At 32.6% G+C, this 20178-nt stretch overlaps 1 protein-coding gene across 1 annotated transcript in view; it reads right to left on the bottom strand.

Moving 5' to 3' along the window:
* Positions 1-20178, bottom strand: part of LOC143070976 (transient receptor potential cation channel subfamily M member 6-like) — a 64194-nt gene that overhangs the window by 16929 nt on the left and 27087 nt on the right. The window contains exons 4-5 of the mRNA XM_076245073.1: positions 15805-15901; positions 13099-13158 (exon numbers count right to left, since the gene is read on the bottom strand). Of these exons, the coding sequence (XP_076101188.1) occupies positions 13099-13158; positions 15805-15901 (157 nt within the window). The remainder of the gene's footprint in view (positions 1-13098; positions 13159-15804; positions 15902-20178) is intronic.

The raw sequence follows: 20178 nt of genomic DNA, 5'->3' as shown, positions 1-20178 counted from the left end.
GTCTTTTCTATGCACGGGTTGTTGTCTCTTTGACACATTCCCTATTTCCACTATCAAATTTTATTTTACTCATCAGATGGATACACATAGAAATACATCTAACCAAAACACAGAGTAACGTGACAGGGTTCTCGTAAATCCCAATAACAAAAAGACACTAAGTACCGATCTAAAATTAAATGATGGAGAAAGATCCCTAAATGAAAATTTTAAAACATAATAAACTATTTTGTAATAGCAAATTTAAATATATATATATATATATATATATATATAAAAGTCTATAAAAAGGACCAACCAGCAAATTTACTATGTACCGGATCGTCTAGAATAGGCGATACTATGCAGATAAGGAAAAAATTATATCAGTCTAAAGATTTGCACAACGGTACTGATATAAGGTGTTATTAAACGAAAATGTTGTTATAAAATCGTGTTTTATAACAACATTTTCGTTTAATAACACCTTATATCAGTACCGTTGTGCAAATCTTTAGACTGATATATATATATATATATATATATATATATATTATATAAGTGTCTAAGAATGTAACTTTAACACACTAATGAGTGTTATAAAATTAGTTGTTATATTTTATATATATTATTCACGCAATATTTCGCTAAACAAATTAGCTTCATCGGGCGTGTGCATCTATCTAGGTGAAATCGGATGCATGACAAAAAAATATCTTTGTAGCTTGACGTTTTTGTGTAAAAGTTTAAAATATTGATTGATGGGGTATATACAAGATATTTTTGCCGTTTATTGTACATAATAATTTTTAAATCTAAACAAATAGTTGTTTTAGTTAAATAGAATGGAATTCATGATTTATTCCTTTGGTTTTGGGTAGAACTGTTTTTCATCCCTCTCATTAAGTCCATCAGGTTCAAGAGTACGTAGCTGATGCATCCAGAACCTTTCTCTATGTTTTCTCCTTTCGGAGTCCCAATTTTGATTTACCTCAATTATTTGAAAGGTGATATTATCAAAAGTATGTCCTGTTCTTAAGAGGTGTCTCGTAATTGGACAGTTTCTTCCTTTTGTATAGAACGACCGGTGATTGTTAAGTCTGATGTTGAATGTAGTTTCTGTTTCACCAACATACTGCAGCTTGCAAGTTCCACAAGTAAGAATATAAATACTATTTTCCGTTTTGCAATTAGATGTAACATAGATGTTGTATCGCTGCTTTGTTACTGTGCTGCTAAAAGAGTGGTCAGTGTTGGCGGCTTTACAGCACTTACAATTGCTTCTACCGCATTGTTTGTAACACCCAAATTTAGAAGTTTCTTGTTTCTTTACTTTTGATGTCACAAGTATGTCTTTGAGATTTTTGGGTCTGCGATAGGCAATAACAGGAGGTGATGGAAAAATTTCTTTTAAGGAAGAGTCATTTTCGATAAGACGCCAGTGCTTTCGGATAGTAGATAGAATGCGGTAGAAGCAATTGTAAGTGCTGTAAAGCCGCCAACACTGACCACTCTTTTAGCAGCACAGTAACAAAGCAGCGATACAACATCTATGTTACATCTAATTGCAAAACGGAAAATAGTATTTATATTCTTACTTGTGGAACTTGCAAGCTGCAGTATGTTGGTGAAACAGAAACTACATTCAACATCAGACTTAACAATCACCGGTCGTTCTATACAAAAGGAAGAAACTGTCCAATTACGAGACACCTCTTAAGAACAGGACATACTTTTGATAATATCACCTTTCAAATAATTGAGGTAAATCAAAATTTGGACTCCGAAAGGAGAAAACATAGAGAAAGGTTCTGGATGCATCAGCTACGTACTCTTGAACCTGATGGACTTAATGAGAGGGAAGAAAAACAGTTCTACCCAAAACCAAAGGAATAAATCATGAATTCCATTCTATTTAACTAAAACAACTATTTGTTTAGATTTAAAAATTATTATGTACAATAAACGGCAAAAATATCTTGTATATACCCCATCAATCAATATTTTAAACTTTTACACAAAAACGTCAAGCTACAAAGATATTTTTTTGTCATGCATCCGATTTCACCTAGATAGATGCACACGCCCGATGAAGCTAATTTGTTTAGCGAAATATTGCGTGAATAATATATATAAAATATAACAACTAATTTTATAACACTCATTAGTGTGTTAAAGTTACATTCTTAGACACTTATATAATTTAATTTAGTAACTGCATCAGTTTATTTACAAACTGATCCACACCTAGATAGATTGAATGTTGATTGTTGCTATTTTTAGACACTATATACTATTTTCACAGGCAACACGCATTACACATCTTATTTTGTGTAATCTGTTCATATCTATTTCCTTGCAAGATCATGGAAAACAAAACATATTTTAATAAATTAAGAAGTTTTACGAAAAAGAAAATACAGCTTGAACATCATGCTTCTAATCTTAAATCGTACATAGATAACAACACCATACCAAAAGGTTTAAATATCAAATTGACGCCTCAGACACCGGGTGTAAAGTCCATCAGATTTATGAAACGTTGGGACGATATTTTATTCAATTGTTCATTCCGACTTCTTCAACTCTTACTCTCCTTTTCTATCTACGGCTACAAACAAATTAACCGACATTCAAAGAATAGAGAAACAAACTTTCAAAGCTAAACAAAATAAAAAGTTCAAACGTGACCGTTTAAACCAACAAAGTTCCGTTTTTGAAGAAGATCAAATTTTAAACTTGTTAAAAGAGAGTAAATCAAAACAACCGAGGAAAAGACGTTTTAAAAAACAGAAACACACAGTTCAAGATAAGTTAGTTGTCAATCTGTCATCAATAGAACTAACTACCTCTGAAGAAAAACTATTGAGTAAAGGCCTTAATTTCTGTCCAGCTCCAGCAACCGTCAACAATTTACAACTTGAGACAGATGTAGAAGCATTTGCCAGGCGTCTTCGGTTGAAAGAACATTTCAATAGACAACAGAAGAAAAATTTAAAAGAAGCCGGAATGAATGAATCTGATTATGAGAGTGATGAAGGAGACATATGCATTCCAAAATTTAAAAAGAAAAGTAAATGGAATCCCCCTAAAAGCAAAAACGACAATTTGGAATCATTCATTACATCAGTCAAAGCTGAAGTCAGATCTTCAATCAGTGGTAAACAAGTCAGAAATATTTCAAAGTCAGAAAGTCAAGCCATGATAAACTTAAAAGACCGTGACGAAATTGTTATCAAACAAGCTGACAAAGGAAGTGCCGTTGTAGTGATGAACAAGGCAGACTACATCGAAGAAGGAAATCGTCAACTCTCAAACGCTAAATTTTATAAAGAACTAGCATGTGATCCAACCAAAGAAATCAGCAAAAAAATTAATGACGTCCTCTCAGAAATGAATAAAGATAAACAAATTGATGACGATACGTACGATTATCTACGCCCAGACGAAACGTGCACAGTCGGTCGATTTTACTTACTTCCAAAACTCCACAAAGAAGGGATCCCAGGGAGACCTATAGTATCAGCTAATGGCCATCCCACCGAAAAAATTTCAGAATTTGTTGATTACCACCTCAGACCACATGTTAAACAACTACCATCTCATATTCAAGATAAGACTGACTATTTGAAGAAAATGAATTCCTTAAGTCCTTTACCTAATAACACAATTTTGGTTTCAATGGATGTGTGTTCTTTATACACAAATATTCCAAAAGATGAAGGAATTGCCGCGTGTGAAAAAGTATGGAATACTCGAAAGGATAAACATCCCCAAACTGACTGTCTAGTTCAATTGCTCAAGCTAGTGCTTGAAAATAACAACTTTATTTTCAACGACAAGCACTTTTTACAGATTGACGGAACTAGTATGGGAACAAAAATGGCACCTTCTTTTGCCAACATTTTTATGGGTGATCTCGAAGAACGCATCCTTTTAAGTGTGCCATACAAACCCTTGTCATGGCTCCGTTTTATTGATGATATTGACATGAAATGGAACGATACTGCAGAACATTTGCAAGATTTCTTAGATCATTGTAACCAGTTCCATCACTCAATTAAATTTACATCTGAATTTTCAAGCGAGAAAATCGCTTTTCTCGACACCACCACATTTGTAAAAAACGGGATCATGACAACTGATCTCCACACAAAGAAAACTGATAAACACCAGTTCCTTTCTCCAAAAAGTTGTCACCCGAAACACTGCTCCAGGAGTATACCTTACAGTCAAGCCATCAGACTAAAGCGAATTTGCTCCTCGGAATCCAAACTTAAATATCGTTTGGGACAACTAAAAACACAGCTGAAATCAAGAGGATATAAAACCAAAAACATCACAGACGCGTTTGATAAAGCCCAAGAAAAAGATCGAGCTAGCCTCATGGAAAACAGAGATAAGACGACCCGTGCAGATAGAATTCCGTTTGTTGTAACCTTCCATCCCAATTTGACAAATATTTCATCTACTATCCGAAAGCACTGGCGTCTTATCGAAAATGACTCTTCCTTAAAAGAAATTTTTCCATCACCTCCTGTTATTGCCTATCGCAGACCCAAAAATCTCAAAGACATACTTGTGACATCAAAAGTAAAGAAACAAGAAACTTCTAAATTTGGGTGTTACAAACAATGCGGTAGAAGCAATTGTAAGTGCTGTAAAGCCGCCAACACTGACCACTCTTTTAGCAGCACAGTAACAAAGCAGCGATACAACATCTATGTTACATCTAATTGCAAAACGGAAAATAGTATTTATATTCTTACTTGTGGAACTTGCAAGCTGCAGTATGTTGGTGAAACAGAAACTACATTCAACATCAGACTTAACAATCACCGGTCGTTCTATACAAAAGGAAGAAACTGTCCAATTACGAGACACCTCTTAAGAACAGGACATACTTTTGATAATATCACCTTTCAAATAATTGAGGTAAATCAAAATTGGGACTCCGAAAGGAGAAAACATAGAGAAAGGTTCTGGATGCATCAGCTACGTACTCTTGAACCTGATGGACTTAATGAGAGGGATGAAAAACAGTTCTACCCAAAACCAAAGGAATAAATCATGAATTCCATTCTATTTAACTAAAACAACTATTTGTTTAGATTTAAAAATTATTATGTACAATAAACGGCAAAAATATCTTGTATATACCCCATCAATCAATATTTTAAACTTTTACACAAAAACGTCAAGCTACAAAGATATTTTTTTGTCATGCATCCGATTTCACCTAGATAGATGCACACGCCCGATGAAGCTAATTTGTTTAGCGATATATTGCGTGAATAATATATATAAAATATAACAACTAATTTTATAACACTCATTAGTGTGTTAAAGTTACATTCTTAGACACTTATATAATTTAATTTAGTAACTGCATCAGTTTATTTACAAACTGATCCACACCTAGATAGATTGAATGTTGATTGTTGCTATTTTTAGACACTATATATATATTGTATATATATATTTGCACTCTTTTTTTCTTATCCGTTTAGAGTAAAAATATAAGCAAGTTTAAGTTTTGAACAATAGTTAATGTAACGTTCGAGGTACATTCAGTATAGGATTACATATCTTTTTAAAGAAATTTATTTGTGTATAAACTCGACCAATTCACTCACAAACAAAAAAGTCCAAATGACTTACAGTGAGTTGCTTATAGGTGTTACTGTAAAACTTTACCTAAAGCTCAACCTGTTTTTAAAATTGACAACACAATAGGGACATTTAAATTGACCAGTTGGTATTGTTAGATTTAAATCTACCTTGATGCTACCTGTAAAGATTTTTATTCACCTAACCCAAAGTTTCAGCATGCTTTTTTTCTGAACTTTTTCTTACCTAGGATTATTCTATTGAGAGATTTTTATTTTATTTTCTAAGTATCGCTTGACTTTTTCTAAACATTTTGAATTGCGCCTTGAATTTTATGGACATTTCTGAGTTTTAAAACAAATCATGACCAATATACATGATACATCATTAACATTATCTGTCTTGTTATTTCAAGTTATACGACAAAAACAAAAGTTCGGCATGTAATTATTTTAAAGAATACGATTATAGGTATGCAATTCAAATATTAACAGATACAAATGTGATTATGTTCATTCAATATAAATGTGGGTTTGTAAATAAATACAAATGTTGATATATAAATCTCATAAATAATTGCTAAATGATTTAAACCAAACATACTGTAGACATATTTCATTTTTCATGCGTAATATTCAATGTTTATATAGTAAAAAAAAATAAAAAATTTTGGTTCCCAAATTTGGCTTTTTATAATGAACAATGAATTATTGTATCCTAATTCTTCTAAGTTTAGTTAACGATAAAAGAAATGAGTATAAAACAGCAAGAGCATGTGTTTAAAAAAAAACAAGTGTCAGGAATGTGTCTATACACAAATCAGGCGAAATGTGTACTGTTGAGATGGTATCAAGAAAGCTGAAAAACCGTCAGGAATATGTCGAAAAATATTTAGACAGATTAAAGACAGTCAAGAATGTGTCTAGACATATTCAGACATTATTATTATTTGATTTATTTCACTCGAAAGGGCGGAGTTTAACCAGTTCGATCATCTAAGACCAGTCCATCTTTAGAAAGGTGTTTTGGGATAAGCTCATCAATGAAGTGTCTAGTTATGGTCATTGATCCGGTTGAAATATGTAAACACTATAGTAAATAGTGAGACACAGTCGTTGAAAAACATGCAATATATTCAAAATAATTCCGTTATATAAAGGCAACAGTAGTATACCGCTGTTCAAAACTCATAAATCCATGGACAAAAAACAAAATCGGGATAACAAACCAAAACCGAGGGAAACGCATTAAATACAAGAGGAGAACAACGACATAACACTAAAATGTAACACATATAGACAAAATCCCACGAGAATAACAAATATAACATATATATATAACATCAAAACCAAATACATGAATTTGGGATAGACAAGTACCGTGACACGTCTTATCGCAATGTGAATTTACACTCAAAAATAAGAGAAAACAAACGACACAACGTTATAATGTAATACACACAGAAACGAACTATAATATAACAATGACCATATTCCTGACTTGGTACAGGACATTTTTAAAGGAAAAAATGGTGGGTTGAACCTGGTTTTGTGGCATGCCAAACCTCGCACTTTTATGGCCATGTGAAATATAACATCAAAATGACAACACAGGACTACAATATAAATAAATTGGAGAACACAATTGACAAAGAATCACACGAACAACAGCCAACAAAAGGCAACAAGTTCAAAATTTTAATACGCCAGAAGTGTATTTTGTCCACACAAGACCTATGTGTGACGCACAGATACAAAAGTTTGAAAGCCGAAACGAGTACAAAGTTGAACAGCATCGAGGACCAAAAGATCAAAAAGGTTGTGCCAAAAACGGCAAGGGTTTTCTGTTAAGTTACCAGAAAATCCCTATAATTTAGGGACACATATAAATGATAAAAGTTTAAAACTACTCTATTTGTCCCATATCATACGCTCAGTTATTTTGTTCATCCGTTTGGTGATTAGAAATCATTAATAACATTAAAAAATTATAACGGCTTCATCCTTATCACACACATCTTAAGATAGACTGTCCTTAAGGTTACGAGAGCGCAATTATTCGTAATGCATTTTCCATAGGATACCACTGGTGTTCCGTATTTTTTTTCTCGAAGACTACCACTACAAACCATTAAAAGTCTGAAATGGCCTATATCTGTACTCGACTGAACTGATTTTTACTCGACCAGTCTGAATTCGTCTGAGATTTACTTAATAATACTCGACTGTAGTCTGAACTATACTTAACAGTCTGAATGTGTACTTGACCAGTACTTAACCGTTTTATACGAGTCTGAACTGTACTCGACCTAGTCTGAACCGTACTCGACCTAGTCTGAACCGTACTCGACCTAGTCTGAACCATACTCGACCTAGTCTGAACCATACTCGACCAAGTCTTAACCAAACTAGACCTATTCTTTGTATCTATTAACTGAATTTTATCAATTTGGGATTTTTTTTTTATAAAAAATGAAATTTAAATGTCAACTTGAAATTAAAATTTCACAATAATCAATCAAAATATAACTTCAACTCAATATTAATCAACACTTACATAATAATATATATCAACTTTTAAAATATAAATAAAACAAGCTGATCAAATAATCTAAAAAAATGAATTGTGACTGATATTTTCAATATTATTCAAATTTTATGAATATTTCGGAAGTATTTTATGGTAATTGGACTATTGTCACCATTAACTTCAGCCAAGGATCTGTATTTACTATACAAATCCTTGATAACCTTTTTAAAAAAGGGAATGTATTCCAAAGTAACAGTAAAAAGATTTTTAAATTAATCTAAGTATTTTTTGTCAAATTAACATGGTATACATAAAGCACTTTAATATGTTCTAATTAACTCATTACATGTGTGTTTTTCAGGTAAAAAGAAAGCCTTATTTTCTTAAATTCGTGTATTACTTATCTAGTACATACATGTATATTCGAAAGGCCTTGTAATTTAATTTAAACAGGATGTTGCAATTTTGAATCAATGTTATTTAGAATTTAATACCTCTGACCAGGTGTGATCTTATTTATGAGACTGCCCCAAGCAGAGGTTATACTTTATATTTCACCACTAATCAGAAAAATAATTTAATTCATTTATTTAATTTTATCCCTTTTTGATATAAGTTATATATAATATTTTTTTTATCCTAAATATAATCAGAGATATATTTCTTTTATAAGGTTAAAATCTATTATAAATTTTGTTGGCTGTTGTTATATATTTCAGTTAAAAAGAAATTTATTTAAACAGTTAAAAAAGTAGAGGGTTTTTGGTCTAGTATGGTTCAGACTGGTCGAGTATTGTTCAGACCTTTGGTTAAGTATGGGTTAGACTGGAACAATAGGTCGAGTACATGTCAAGAATGGGTTAAGACTGTTTCAGACTGGTCGAGTAATAGTTCAGACTCTTTTCAACGGCAAAGATAAGAGTCAAGTACGATTCAGTACAGTCAAGTATGGTTCAGACTGGGGTCGAGTAATGTCAAGTAAAAGTCAGACCAATTAAGACTGGTCGAGTAAAAATCAGTACAGTCGAGTACAGATATAGGCCATTTCAGACTTTAATGGTTTGTAGTGTACACAAACTAGGGAAATACAGGTAGCAGTTCCTGTTACTAAAAATGCCAATGTTGCATTACAACCAAAACAATATATAGGGTCATGCGGCAAAAATTGACTTAAAATGCAGTTGAAAAATATCGTCTATTTTTTTCGCTTAATGAAAAGGGCATATTTATAATTGCTAATAGCTATGTCAAGTATGTCTTTTGACATATTCAGACAATGGTTAAAAATTTAAGTCGGTGAAACGAAAGGAAGGCTAAACAAACGTATGTGCGGTCATAGATCAGACATTAACCTCAATGCTAACGACATTCTATACCAGCATTTCAATCAGCCCGATCATTCCATCGTTTCTATGACAGTTCGCATTATCGAAAAGATATACCATAGCTCTAACAATCCTAATCTTTCAACGACTCTCCGTAGACAAAAAGAAGACTACTGGATTAGACTATTAGGAACTGCAACACCGTATGGCTGCAATGACAAAATTGATGGTATAGGTATTCCATCTAGTCCTTCGTGTAACTCGGTGAATGTGATGAATATTTTCAACTCGACTCCTCGACGTAGACGCAGTCATGGTCATCGTCATTATACATCACCTTCTCTGCATGATGTCTCTATTAATGACTTGCTCCCATTTATACAAAAGCCGTTAGGTATTCATCACATTCGCACGAAACTTTATTCATTACCCCTTTCAAAACTTCATTCTCTGTTCAATTTATGTTTGGAATCCACTGTTACAAACCCTCATTCAAACCTATACAAAATTACAGCTATAATTTCGGATATTGCTAGTCACAGACTTTTCAAGCCAGTCCGCATTGGCAAAGATGAAAAAGAGAAAAGATCTTTCCTTAATCTTTCCTTTGCCAACAAAGGTATCGATGGCGTCAACTTAGGCAATATCCTTCATCATAAATTAGTTCAATCGAAAATACCTCTTTATTTCAAAGACCAGTCTGTACCAATCATTTCTTATACCTATACCAAACCTATTGCAACTAAAATTTTCAATTACAAACACGTTTTGCAGGATCTCGATATTGACGACTTCAAGTCTAAACCTCCCGATTGCACTTGTGCTAGTTCCCAATTCACATATAATCCCGCTGGCCACGTTATTACCGGTGACCTCAACATTGTTAATAACACTTCTCTACGAAATGTGTTATCGAAAGGTCCGAAATATCGTGAGCCTAAATCCATCAATGGGTCTATCAATGCCCATGCTACGTCAATCTTTAAAGACCCAAATGTTGCAAAACACCTATCCTACCTCCATGATAAATATGTTGTTGTCCCCGCAGATAAAGCCCCAAACAACATCGTTTTTGTATGTAAAACTCATTACATTAACTGCATGATAAACGAATTAGGTATTGACAATTCACTTGGAAACTCAACATATACACTCACGACACTTACCAAAGAGGAAATCCTGGATAATTATAGGTCTGTTCTGTGTTCCTTTGGAATTTCAACCAAAGATGAAGAACTGGATCTGCCATCACTGTATTGGATACCTAAACTACATAAGCGTCCTTACAAACAACGGTATGTTGCTGGGTCTTCCAAGTGCTCCACGAAACCTCTTTCTAAATTATTAACATCTATTTTATCAGCAATCAAAGACGGGCTTCAAAGTTATTGTGAAACTGCCTATTCTAGAGGGGGCGTGAATCAGATGTGGATACTTAAAAATTCCAAAGATCTTGCAGAGTACATACAATCTAACTCTCTTTCATCTTGTAACAGTATTAAAACATTTGACTTTTCTACTCTGTACACTAGTATTCCACATTCCAAACTAAAAGACAAATTGAAAGAGTTGGTATTGCTTTGCTTCGTAAAAAAGAATGGCCAACGTAGATACAAGTATCTTGTCTTAGGGAGGGATAAATCCTACTTTGTAAAGGATCACTCTGATTCGAACAAAAAATTCTCTGAAACTGATATTATCAAGATGCTTGATTTCTTGATTGACAACATATTTGTTACGTTCGGGGGAAGTGTTTTTCAACAGACTGTCGGCATTCCAATGGGAACAAACTGTGCCCCTCTACTTGCCGACTTGTTTCTTTATTATTATGAGGCTGACTTCATGCAGAAACTTCTTAGGAAGAAAGATAAGAAGTTAGCACTATCCTTTAACTCTACGTTTCGCTATATAGATGATGTTCTTTCGCTAAATAATTCAAAATTTGGTGACTATGTGGAACGCATCTATCCAATCGAGCTAGAGATAAAGGATACTACAGATACAGTTAAGTCGGCCTCATATCTTGACTTACATCTAGAAATTGACAATGAGGGTCAGTTGAAAACAAAACTTTACGACAAAAGAGATGATTTCAGCTTTCCAATTGTGAACTTTCCATTTCTAAGTAGCAACATTCCAGCAGCACCTGCATACGGGGTATATATCTCCCAATTGATACGATATTCCCGTGCTTGCATTTCCTATCATGATTTTCTTGATAGAGGGTTGCTGCTCACAAGGAAGCTTTTAAACCAAGAGTTCCAAATGGTGAAGTTGAAATCATCCCTTAGTAAATTTTACGGACGCCATCACGAGTTGGTTGACCGTAATGGAATAACCGTATCACAAATGATATCGGATATGTTCCTTGCGTCGTAACTACAATCCCCTTCCCTTTCCTGAATGTGACCTACCGAATTAGACTATTTACCGGATTTGTTATCACATAAGCAACACGACGGGTGCTGCATGTGATCTGCTTACCCTTCCGGAGCACCTGAGATCACCCCTAGTTTTTGGTGGGGTTCCTGTTGTTTATTCTTCAGTTTTCTATGTTGTGTCATGTGTACTATTGTTTTTCTGTTTGTCTTTTTCATTTTTAGCCATGGCGTTGTCAGTTTGTTTTAGATTTATGAGTTTGACTGTCCCTTTGGTATCTTTCGTCCCTCTTTTAAGAATATGTCAAGACATATTCAGACATTATTACAAATGTCAAGAATGTGTCCAGACAGATCGAGATAAATTTAAGACAGGAAAGAATTGGTCGAGATTAATCAAGACACTTATTAAATGATAAAGAAAGTGTCGAGACACTTTTAAACAATATTAATAATGTCATGACTTATGTCAAGAAACATCAAGAACTTGATTAGACAAAACGTAAAATCACAAATATTCAAAACGGAAAGTCCCTTATCAAATTCAGGCTTTGTCAAGATTTTATAAATATTTTAGACAAAGAAAGAATGTCGAGTAAAAATTCATCCAAATTCAGAAACAAATTGGTCTCTTCAGACTTTTTGAATTTTGTAGTGACTTATTACAACATTTAATATATATATACTAATGACAGTTAATTAGATTACGTGTTACATTGGTAAAAGTAATTCAACAATGTCGATACAGTTTGACTTCAAAATATCATTGTTGATCTTTTTATATTTGATATCAAGTCTGTTTTGTTAGTTGTTAAATAAAAAAATAAACGAATATTTGAATGTTATTCTTCCTCAGTATAATAACCTTCCATCATTACCAAACTAAACAAAGAAATAACACGACGGGTGCCGTATACGTTGCAGGAAATGCTTACCCTTCCGGAGCACCTGATTTCACTCCCGGTTTTTAGTGGAGTTCGTGTTGTTTCTTATTTAATATTTATAACTGTTGATGTAAATGTCCTTTGGTTTTTTGAGTCTTTGTTTACTCCTTGGTTTGATTGTTATTGTTTTAAACAAAATTTCAGGACTTTAGAGTTAAACCTCTAATGACATGTCATGATGATATTGGTACATTTCATTATTTTGTGGACATGTTTTAAAAGTTGAAGCATTTGTAATTCTTAGTAAATATCTGATAATCGAGAGTACTAATTAAAACCAGTTTGAGAGAATAAATAGTGGTGAGTACAAGTAAAAGAAAAGAAGTATCTTACCTTCAGTCTTTACGTTATTCATTGTGACTGTCTTTTTCTTCATTCTGTCATTTGGATTCTCTGTTGTTTCGAAAAAGTATTGTATTGTGGGATACATTAGGTTAATGGAATAAGGTTTTGAGTAAATTAATAGAGAAAACAATTGATTAATACAAGCTTCGACAATGATTTTACTCTTAATCACACAAATAAGTATGCTTTTAGTAAGTATTTCTCTTTTTTATATATATAATGTTCCCAGATCCATCTACCGTTCCTGATGAAGCTACTCCATAGAAGCTCTTCGTAAGCCCAAAATTGAAAATGTGGATTCATTTATTTTTGTTGATATCTTATTTTGCGGCCTTGACAATCTCTACATACATACAAATAGATAATTTGTTACTCATGGACATTTGAATTTGTTCTCTCCTGAACTACGAAACAGTAGAACATTAGTATCAAACAAAAAAATAAATCCGCAGTATTTACGTTATAAATAACTTCATCTATTTTGAAATGCCGAAATAAGGACAGATAAATATCTTTTACAATCAGCAAAAATTCTGTCAGAAGTGCTATTTGTTACCAACCTCTAAAAGCCAAGGGTCGCTAGGCACCGTTACAAAAGTTTCTGACAAATATTTCCATCCCTAGACCAGTTTTGTTCATTTATGGCTAGTTACAATAGTATGTAAAAATACATGTGCATGTGCTGTTTAAGTATAATTTTTAAGGTTTTGTGCGCGCTAACACTTACTTATAACACTAATATATCAAACATTTATAACATAAACAAACTACATTTTGTAATTACAAATTATAAAACTTTTATATTTGATATGATATTTTACAAACACTCACTATACTAAAGAATATTATCATACTTGTAAACGGGTAATTTGTTGTTATGAATAAAGACAACAGTAGTACGCCTGTTTTCCAAAGTCATAAATTGATTGAGAGAAAATAAAACCGATTTACAAACAAAAACCGAGGGAAACATATCAATTATAAGAAGAAAACAAGGAAACAACAAGAACACCGATGTGCACCAAAAACAAACACCAACACACATATAAACGAATTATTTCATAACAACTGCTATATTCAAATGAACGTATGTTTTCATTTTATGCGCGCTTAGTGCAGGAATTTGATTCAACAATCTTAAAACATCAAAACCAAACTTACAACTAAATGTTAAAGAGCTTGAAATCATAATCAGAGAATGACTCGGATTTACGTCATTTAAAACTTTTCTACTCCAGATCAGATTGTGGCTATTCAACCCAAAAAGTAAATTCGGACAGTTTTACTATCAAACAGATCATGAAGTTCTACCTTAGAACAGTCTTGGTATTGATGATTCTAAACTAGAACAGTTTAAGTTCATTTTAGAATAATTATATGACTTGTCATTTTTACAGTTAAGAAAGTTCTGTGTATATGGCATCTTTGTTATCATCCGGTTTGTACCAACTCAACACGACGGGTATAATATGTGGAGAAGGATATGTTTATTCTTCCGGAACATATGAGATCCACCGTAGTTTTTGTTGGATTACGTGTTGCTCTATCTGTTTGTGTTTTGTGCACTGTTGGTCTTTTAATATTTTAGCCATGGCGTTGCCTTATATTTCAACTTTTGAGTTTGAATACTCATTTAGTATATTTGATCCTCTTTTTCAATGCACTTGGGTAGTTTATTTTTAGATAACGAAGAAAAATCGAATAAGAATAAGAATAGGAATTTTATTAGTATAAAATCCAAACAATAGGATTGTTACTAAAATACAAAACAAAAACAAACAGACAGACAGGCATATTAATTACAAAACGATAGACATTAAACACTACAAACATGTAGCATTTAAAGATAATTTTTTTTTATAGATTATTAATTTGAATTATAATACTATTTTTGACAGCATGTCTCCTCTTTAAAATTATTAATTCAAATATTATGCTTATATTTAATATTATAAGTTGAGACGTCAATTACACTGTTTATATAATGACATTATAATTGTTTCTCTCATTATACATTTCACTTAATATGTAGTTAACAATAATAAGTAAAATATCACATTCTTCACAGGAAAATATAAAATCAAATTTGTTTTCTTCACTCATTGAATTAAATCTGGGGATAATACTAGAAATTTCATTAAACATTTTGATCCTAGTTATATTAATTTTTTGGACATTTTATTATAAAATGAAATTCATCTTCCACCTCTTTATGGCATAAAGGACATATTCTATTTTCTTAAGCTGTTTTGTTGTATCTACCACGATCAACAGCCAGCATACTATTACTTATTCTTATTTTAGCATAATTTTTTGTAACATTTTTATCTAAATGCAATAAAAGGTACTTTTCTAGTTCATACTTTACTTTAAGATAAGCCTGTTCATACTTTACTATAAGATAAGCCTTTCATTATCAAGAGTTCATGGTTATTTACTAACATTATCATCTACAAGCAAAAATATTTCGAATACCCCGCATCATATCCCCTTTGTTATACTTAAAAGGTACTAATAAATGTTATCATCATCTGTGTTTAAAAGTCTACCAATATCTGAAAGTTTACTCTGTATCATCTAACTTAAAAAGGAATAATTTCAGAACATTTGTACAAAATCGACGTCCCAATAGTAGTTGAATTATAACAGGCTTACGCCTCTCGTTTAGGATAAGTATTTATATATATGACTTACTTTGTATTTCCTTCAATGACCATACTCTGATAATTGCTTTTACTACAAAATCTTCCATTTGCTCATTTTTTGCATTGTTTAAGTCAAAAATTGTAATCTGAAAAAAAAATAGAATTTCTCCTTCCGAAAAGATTTAACAATGGATAATGGTATTACATTTACAGATGTGTGATTACATATGTACTTTTTTATTTGCCATATTGTTAGATAAACAATTTTCCGTCAAACATGGTATGAGTGATACTGAGTTGTGTAGGCTTTATTATTGTTGTAGTTTTCAATTCTGTTTTAATGAGTTTTCGAAATACGTATACGCTGCATAACATTGGCTATGTTGTTATTTTTCATATATCAATTATGTGTATCAGTAAAGTGTAAATGAATTATATTTACAACGAAATTACAGAATTTGAATTATTTCTTTAATTTAAATAAATGTGTATTGATATTTTTTGGTTTACACACGTGTCAATTATATTTGGTGAATCAAGTAAATAACACAACACTTTATATGTCGATGAGATTTTTTTTTAATTCATTGTCGTTCTGATAATAATCTACAATTATGGCCCGTTTAAAAGGTGAATATCCAAAATTGTCAACACGCGAAGGTTATTTAATTGATGGCGCAGCCCGAAGTGAAATTACTTTTTAGGGTTGACAATTTTGGATATTCATCGAATTTAAGGGACCACAGCTGTTTTATTTGTTATTCTCGTGGGATTTTGTCTGATGCTTGGTCCGTTTCTGTGTGTGTTACATTGTAGTGTTGTGTCGTTGTTCTCCTCTTATATTTGGTGCGTTTCCCTCGGTTTTGGTTTGTTGCCCCGATTTTGTTTTTTGTCCATGGATTTATGAGTTTGAACAGCGGTATACTACTGTTGCCTTTATTTATTATACCGAACTAACAGTGGAAGGGGCTTTTGAACACGTACTATATTTTTTTACATAACAAACACAAGTAAACATTTGAAAATACCTCAGGAAAAAACATTTGTATTCTAAAATTTCTCGAATGTACAACAAAGGTAGAATCTTTTTGTAAAATATTGATGGCCTTGAAAAGGACCGTTGATAAGACACCTTTGACTTTTCTTTCCTCTACACAAGCTTAAGTATTCCACATCCCAAACGAAAAGACAAATTAAAAGAATCTATCAAATTTTAATCCATAAAAATAATGGCTAACGTATATACAAGTATCTTCAGTCTGATTCAAGCAAGTAATTCTGAAACTGACATTATCAAGACGCTTAATTTCCTGATTTCTTGATTGATAACATATATATTGTATTTAAATGACATGTTTTTTAACAAAAAACAATCGGCGTTATCGTGCGAACCATCTGTGCTCCTTTGTGCGGACTCATTTATTCATTTGAAGCCGACTTTTTATAGATTTTTCTTGAAGGAATAGAAAAAAATTGGCATTTTCCAATAGGAACTCCTTTTACGGCTAAAACTAGTACTGTACCACTTTTACTTAGAAGTGTGAAAGTGATCACGCTGAAATGTCTCGCCCACCTTATTTATAACCATTAAAATACATGTACACCTTACAATCATTCAATATACTAAATATAGTTGCTTCTAGTTTCTAAGAAACAGACTTAACAATTGCTGTTTGTTAAAAAGTTGACCTATTGCTTACAGTTTAAGAAATATAGACCAAAACACAAAAACATAACACTGAGCAATGAACCATGAAAATGAGGTTACGGTCAGATGACACCTGCCAGTTGGACATGTACACCTAACCATCATTCCATACACCAAATATAGTAGACCTATTGCAGTATAAGAAAAACAGACCAAAGCACAAAAAAACGTAACTAATAACCACTGAACCACGAACAAGAGGTCAAGGTCAGATGACACTTGCTAGTTGGACATGTACACCTTAAAACCCTTCCATTCGCCAAATATACTAGACCTATTGCTTATAGTATCCGCGATATGGACTTGCCCACCAACATATTACCTTGTTCACTGATCCATGAAATGACGTCAAGGTCAAGTGAAAACTGTCTGCAAGGCATGACGACCTTGCAAGGTACACACATATCAAATATAGGTAGCATATTAGTCATTTTAAGAGATATATTAACATTACAAAAAATCTCAACCTTGTTTTCAAAGTAGTTACTTAACCATGAAAATGTGGTCAAGATCATTGGTCTTTTGACAGACGGAAACTTCGTAACATAAGGCATCTATATAAAAAGTATGTAGCATCCAGATTTCCGAACTTCTAAGATATAAACTTTTTAAGAAGTTAACGAGCATAACGCCGCCGGATTACTATCCCTATGTCGAGCTTTCTGCGTCAAAAGCCGCAGGCTCGACAAAAAGTCATATTCTAGAATTGAAAGTACATGTGCACTACTATTGTTTTCAAAATTTAAATATAGTTAAAATATAGGGCTGTCTGGTATATTTTCAACGTTTATATGTTTCAAACTTCATTGAGTTTAAACCAACACTTTATTTCTTAACTACCCCTACCTTGACTGTAGGATTACCACAGATTTCAATATAAACAATATGCATAAAATTATGTATATTTACTTGTGAGATTCCCTCTAGGAGATGAAACATAGAGATCATAACTGGGAACCAGTATGTAAACAAAATTCATCTCCCCAAAAGAGGCGTGTTTTGAGAATCAGCTGTAGTAACAAAGTGCAACCTTAAAAGATTTTGAGAAATGTTCAGCGTTAAAAGTCAATTATTCGAAAACCGAAGCAACATGGATTGTAAGACATCAATTTAAAAAAGAATGTTCCTTGCCTATTAGATGGATAGATGAATTTCAAACTCTAGTTTTAAACTCAATGCCTTTGAAGAAATGGTTTGTTCTAATTTAGATACATCCTTAGAAAAATGGATTCAATAGATAAATATGGAAGATCAGAAACCTTTTATTAATCGTTTAAATTAAAATTCTTAATCTACTCGCAATAACAAATTTTATTTATGTCATTTTATCTACACATGTACCAATATCTTATGTATTTAAAATACAACGTGACATACATTGGTTTTTATAGAATGGTATATTAGCGAGGGGGATTGAAAGCCCCAAGTTTTAAAATACAGCTGTTATCCTTTCGTATTATGTGGGTAAAAAGATTTCTGTCAGAACATGACTCCAAATGGAAACATGTTTCTAAAACATTGAGGTCTGGAGTTCACAGTGTGGGAACGGAAATGTACGGTTTTCTAATAAATTGGTCATTCGGGAGACTGTCAAGCGGGGCTCCGACATTTGCAAAATAACAAGTTGCTTGATGGAAACTTTGATGAACTCCTATGCTACTATAAAACGTTTCTGTTTCAATTTTTGATAGCTAAAACATTCTTTATGTAAATATGAACCAATACAATAGTAAGAAAGATATATGCATCAAAACGTATGGAAAGCCTCAGCTGTCATATATTAGAGATTTACATAACGTTATGCTGAAGCTTCCATTGTAAAGTTAATACAGCGTGATGATGAATTAAATCATCAAAATGAAAACTTTAAATAATAAAATGCTAAGTTGAATCTGCGTTGTGTTGACTTGCAACTTCAAGTGTTGATGTTGGGAAATCATCGTGGTAAGCCACGGCTTTATGGTGATATGCTTATAACACGCAACGTTGAGTTGAAACTACATGTTGTTAAGTTGACATTATACGATGTTAACTTGATACTGTATAATGTTTAGACGTATTCTTCGGTTGTTAGGATAACAAATGAAACGAAAAGTTGAACTTCATGATGTTGACTTATTATTTATAAATGTAAAGCTTAGATATCACTACGTTATATCATTATTATGTCACGATAGGTTTATCATAATGTATGTAGACTTTAAACTACACTTTGTAAAGCTAAACTAGCATACTGTTAGATTACTTTAATGCCATGATAAGCTAACCATACAATATTTTCACTAGATATTACACGACGTACAGTTGAAAGTACGTGGTGTTGAGCTAGGATTGCACAAAGTTAAATCAGTATTATGTCATGATAAGCTAACCATACAATATTCTCACTAGATATAACACGACGTACAGTTGAAAGTACGTGTTGTTGAGCTGGGATTGCACAATGTCAAATCAATATTATGTCACGATAAGCTAACCATCCAATATGATCACTAGAAATTACACGACGTACAGTTGAAAGTACGTGTTGTTGAGCTAGGATGGCACAATGTTGAATCAGTATTATGTCACGATAAGCTAACCATACAATATGCTCACTAGAAATTACACGACGTACAATTGAAAGTACGTGTTGTTGAGCTAGGATTGCACAATGTTAAATCAGTATTATGTCACGATAAGCTAACCATACAATATTCTCACTAGATATAACAC

Source organism: Mytilus galloprovincialis, chromosome 4 (assembly GCF_965363235.1).
Source record: "Mytilus galloprovincialis chromosome 4, xbMytGall1.hap1.1, whole genome shotgun sequence".
Lineage (NCBI taxonomy): Eukaryota > Metazoa > Mollusca > Bivalvia > Mytilida > Mytilidae > Mytilus > Mytilus galloprovincialis.
The sequence above is the reverse complement of the archived record's forward strand: the minus strand, read 5'-3'. Positions and strand labels throughout refer to the sequence as shown.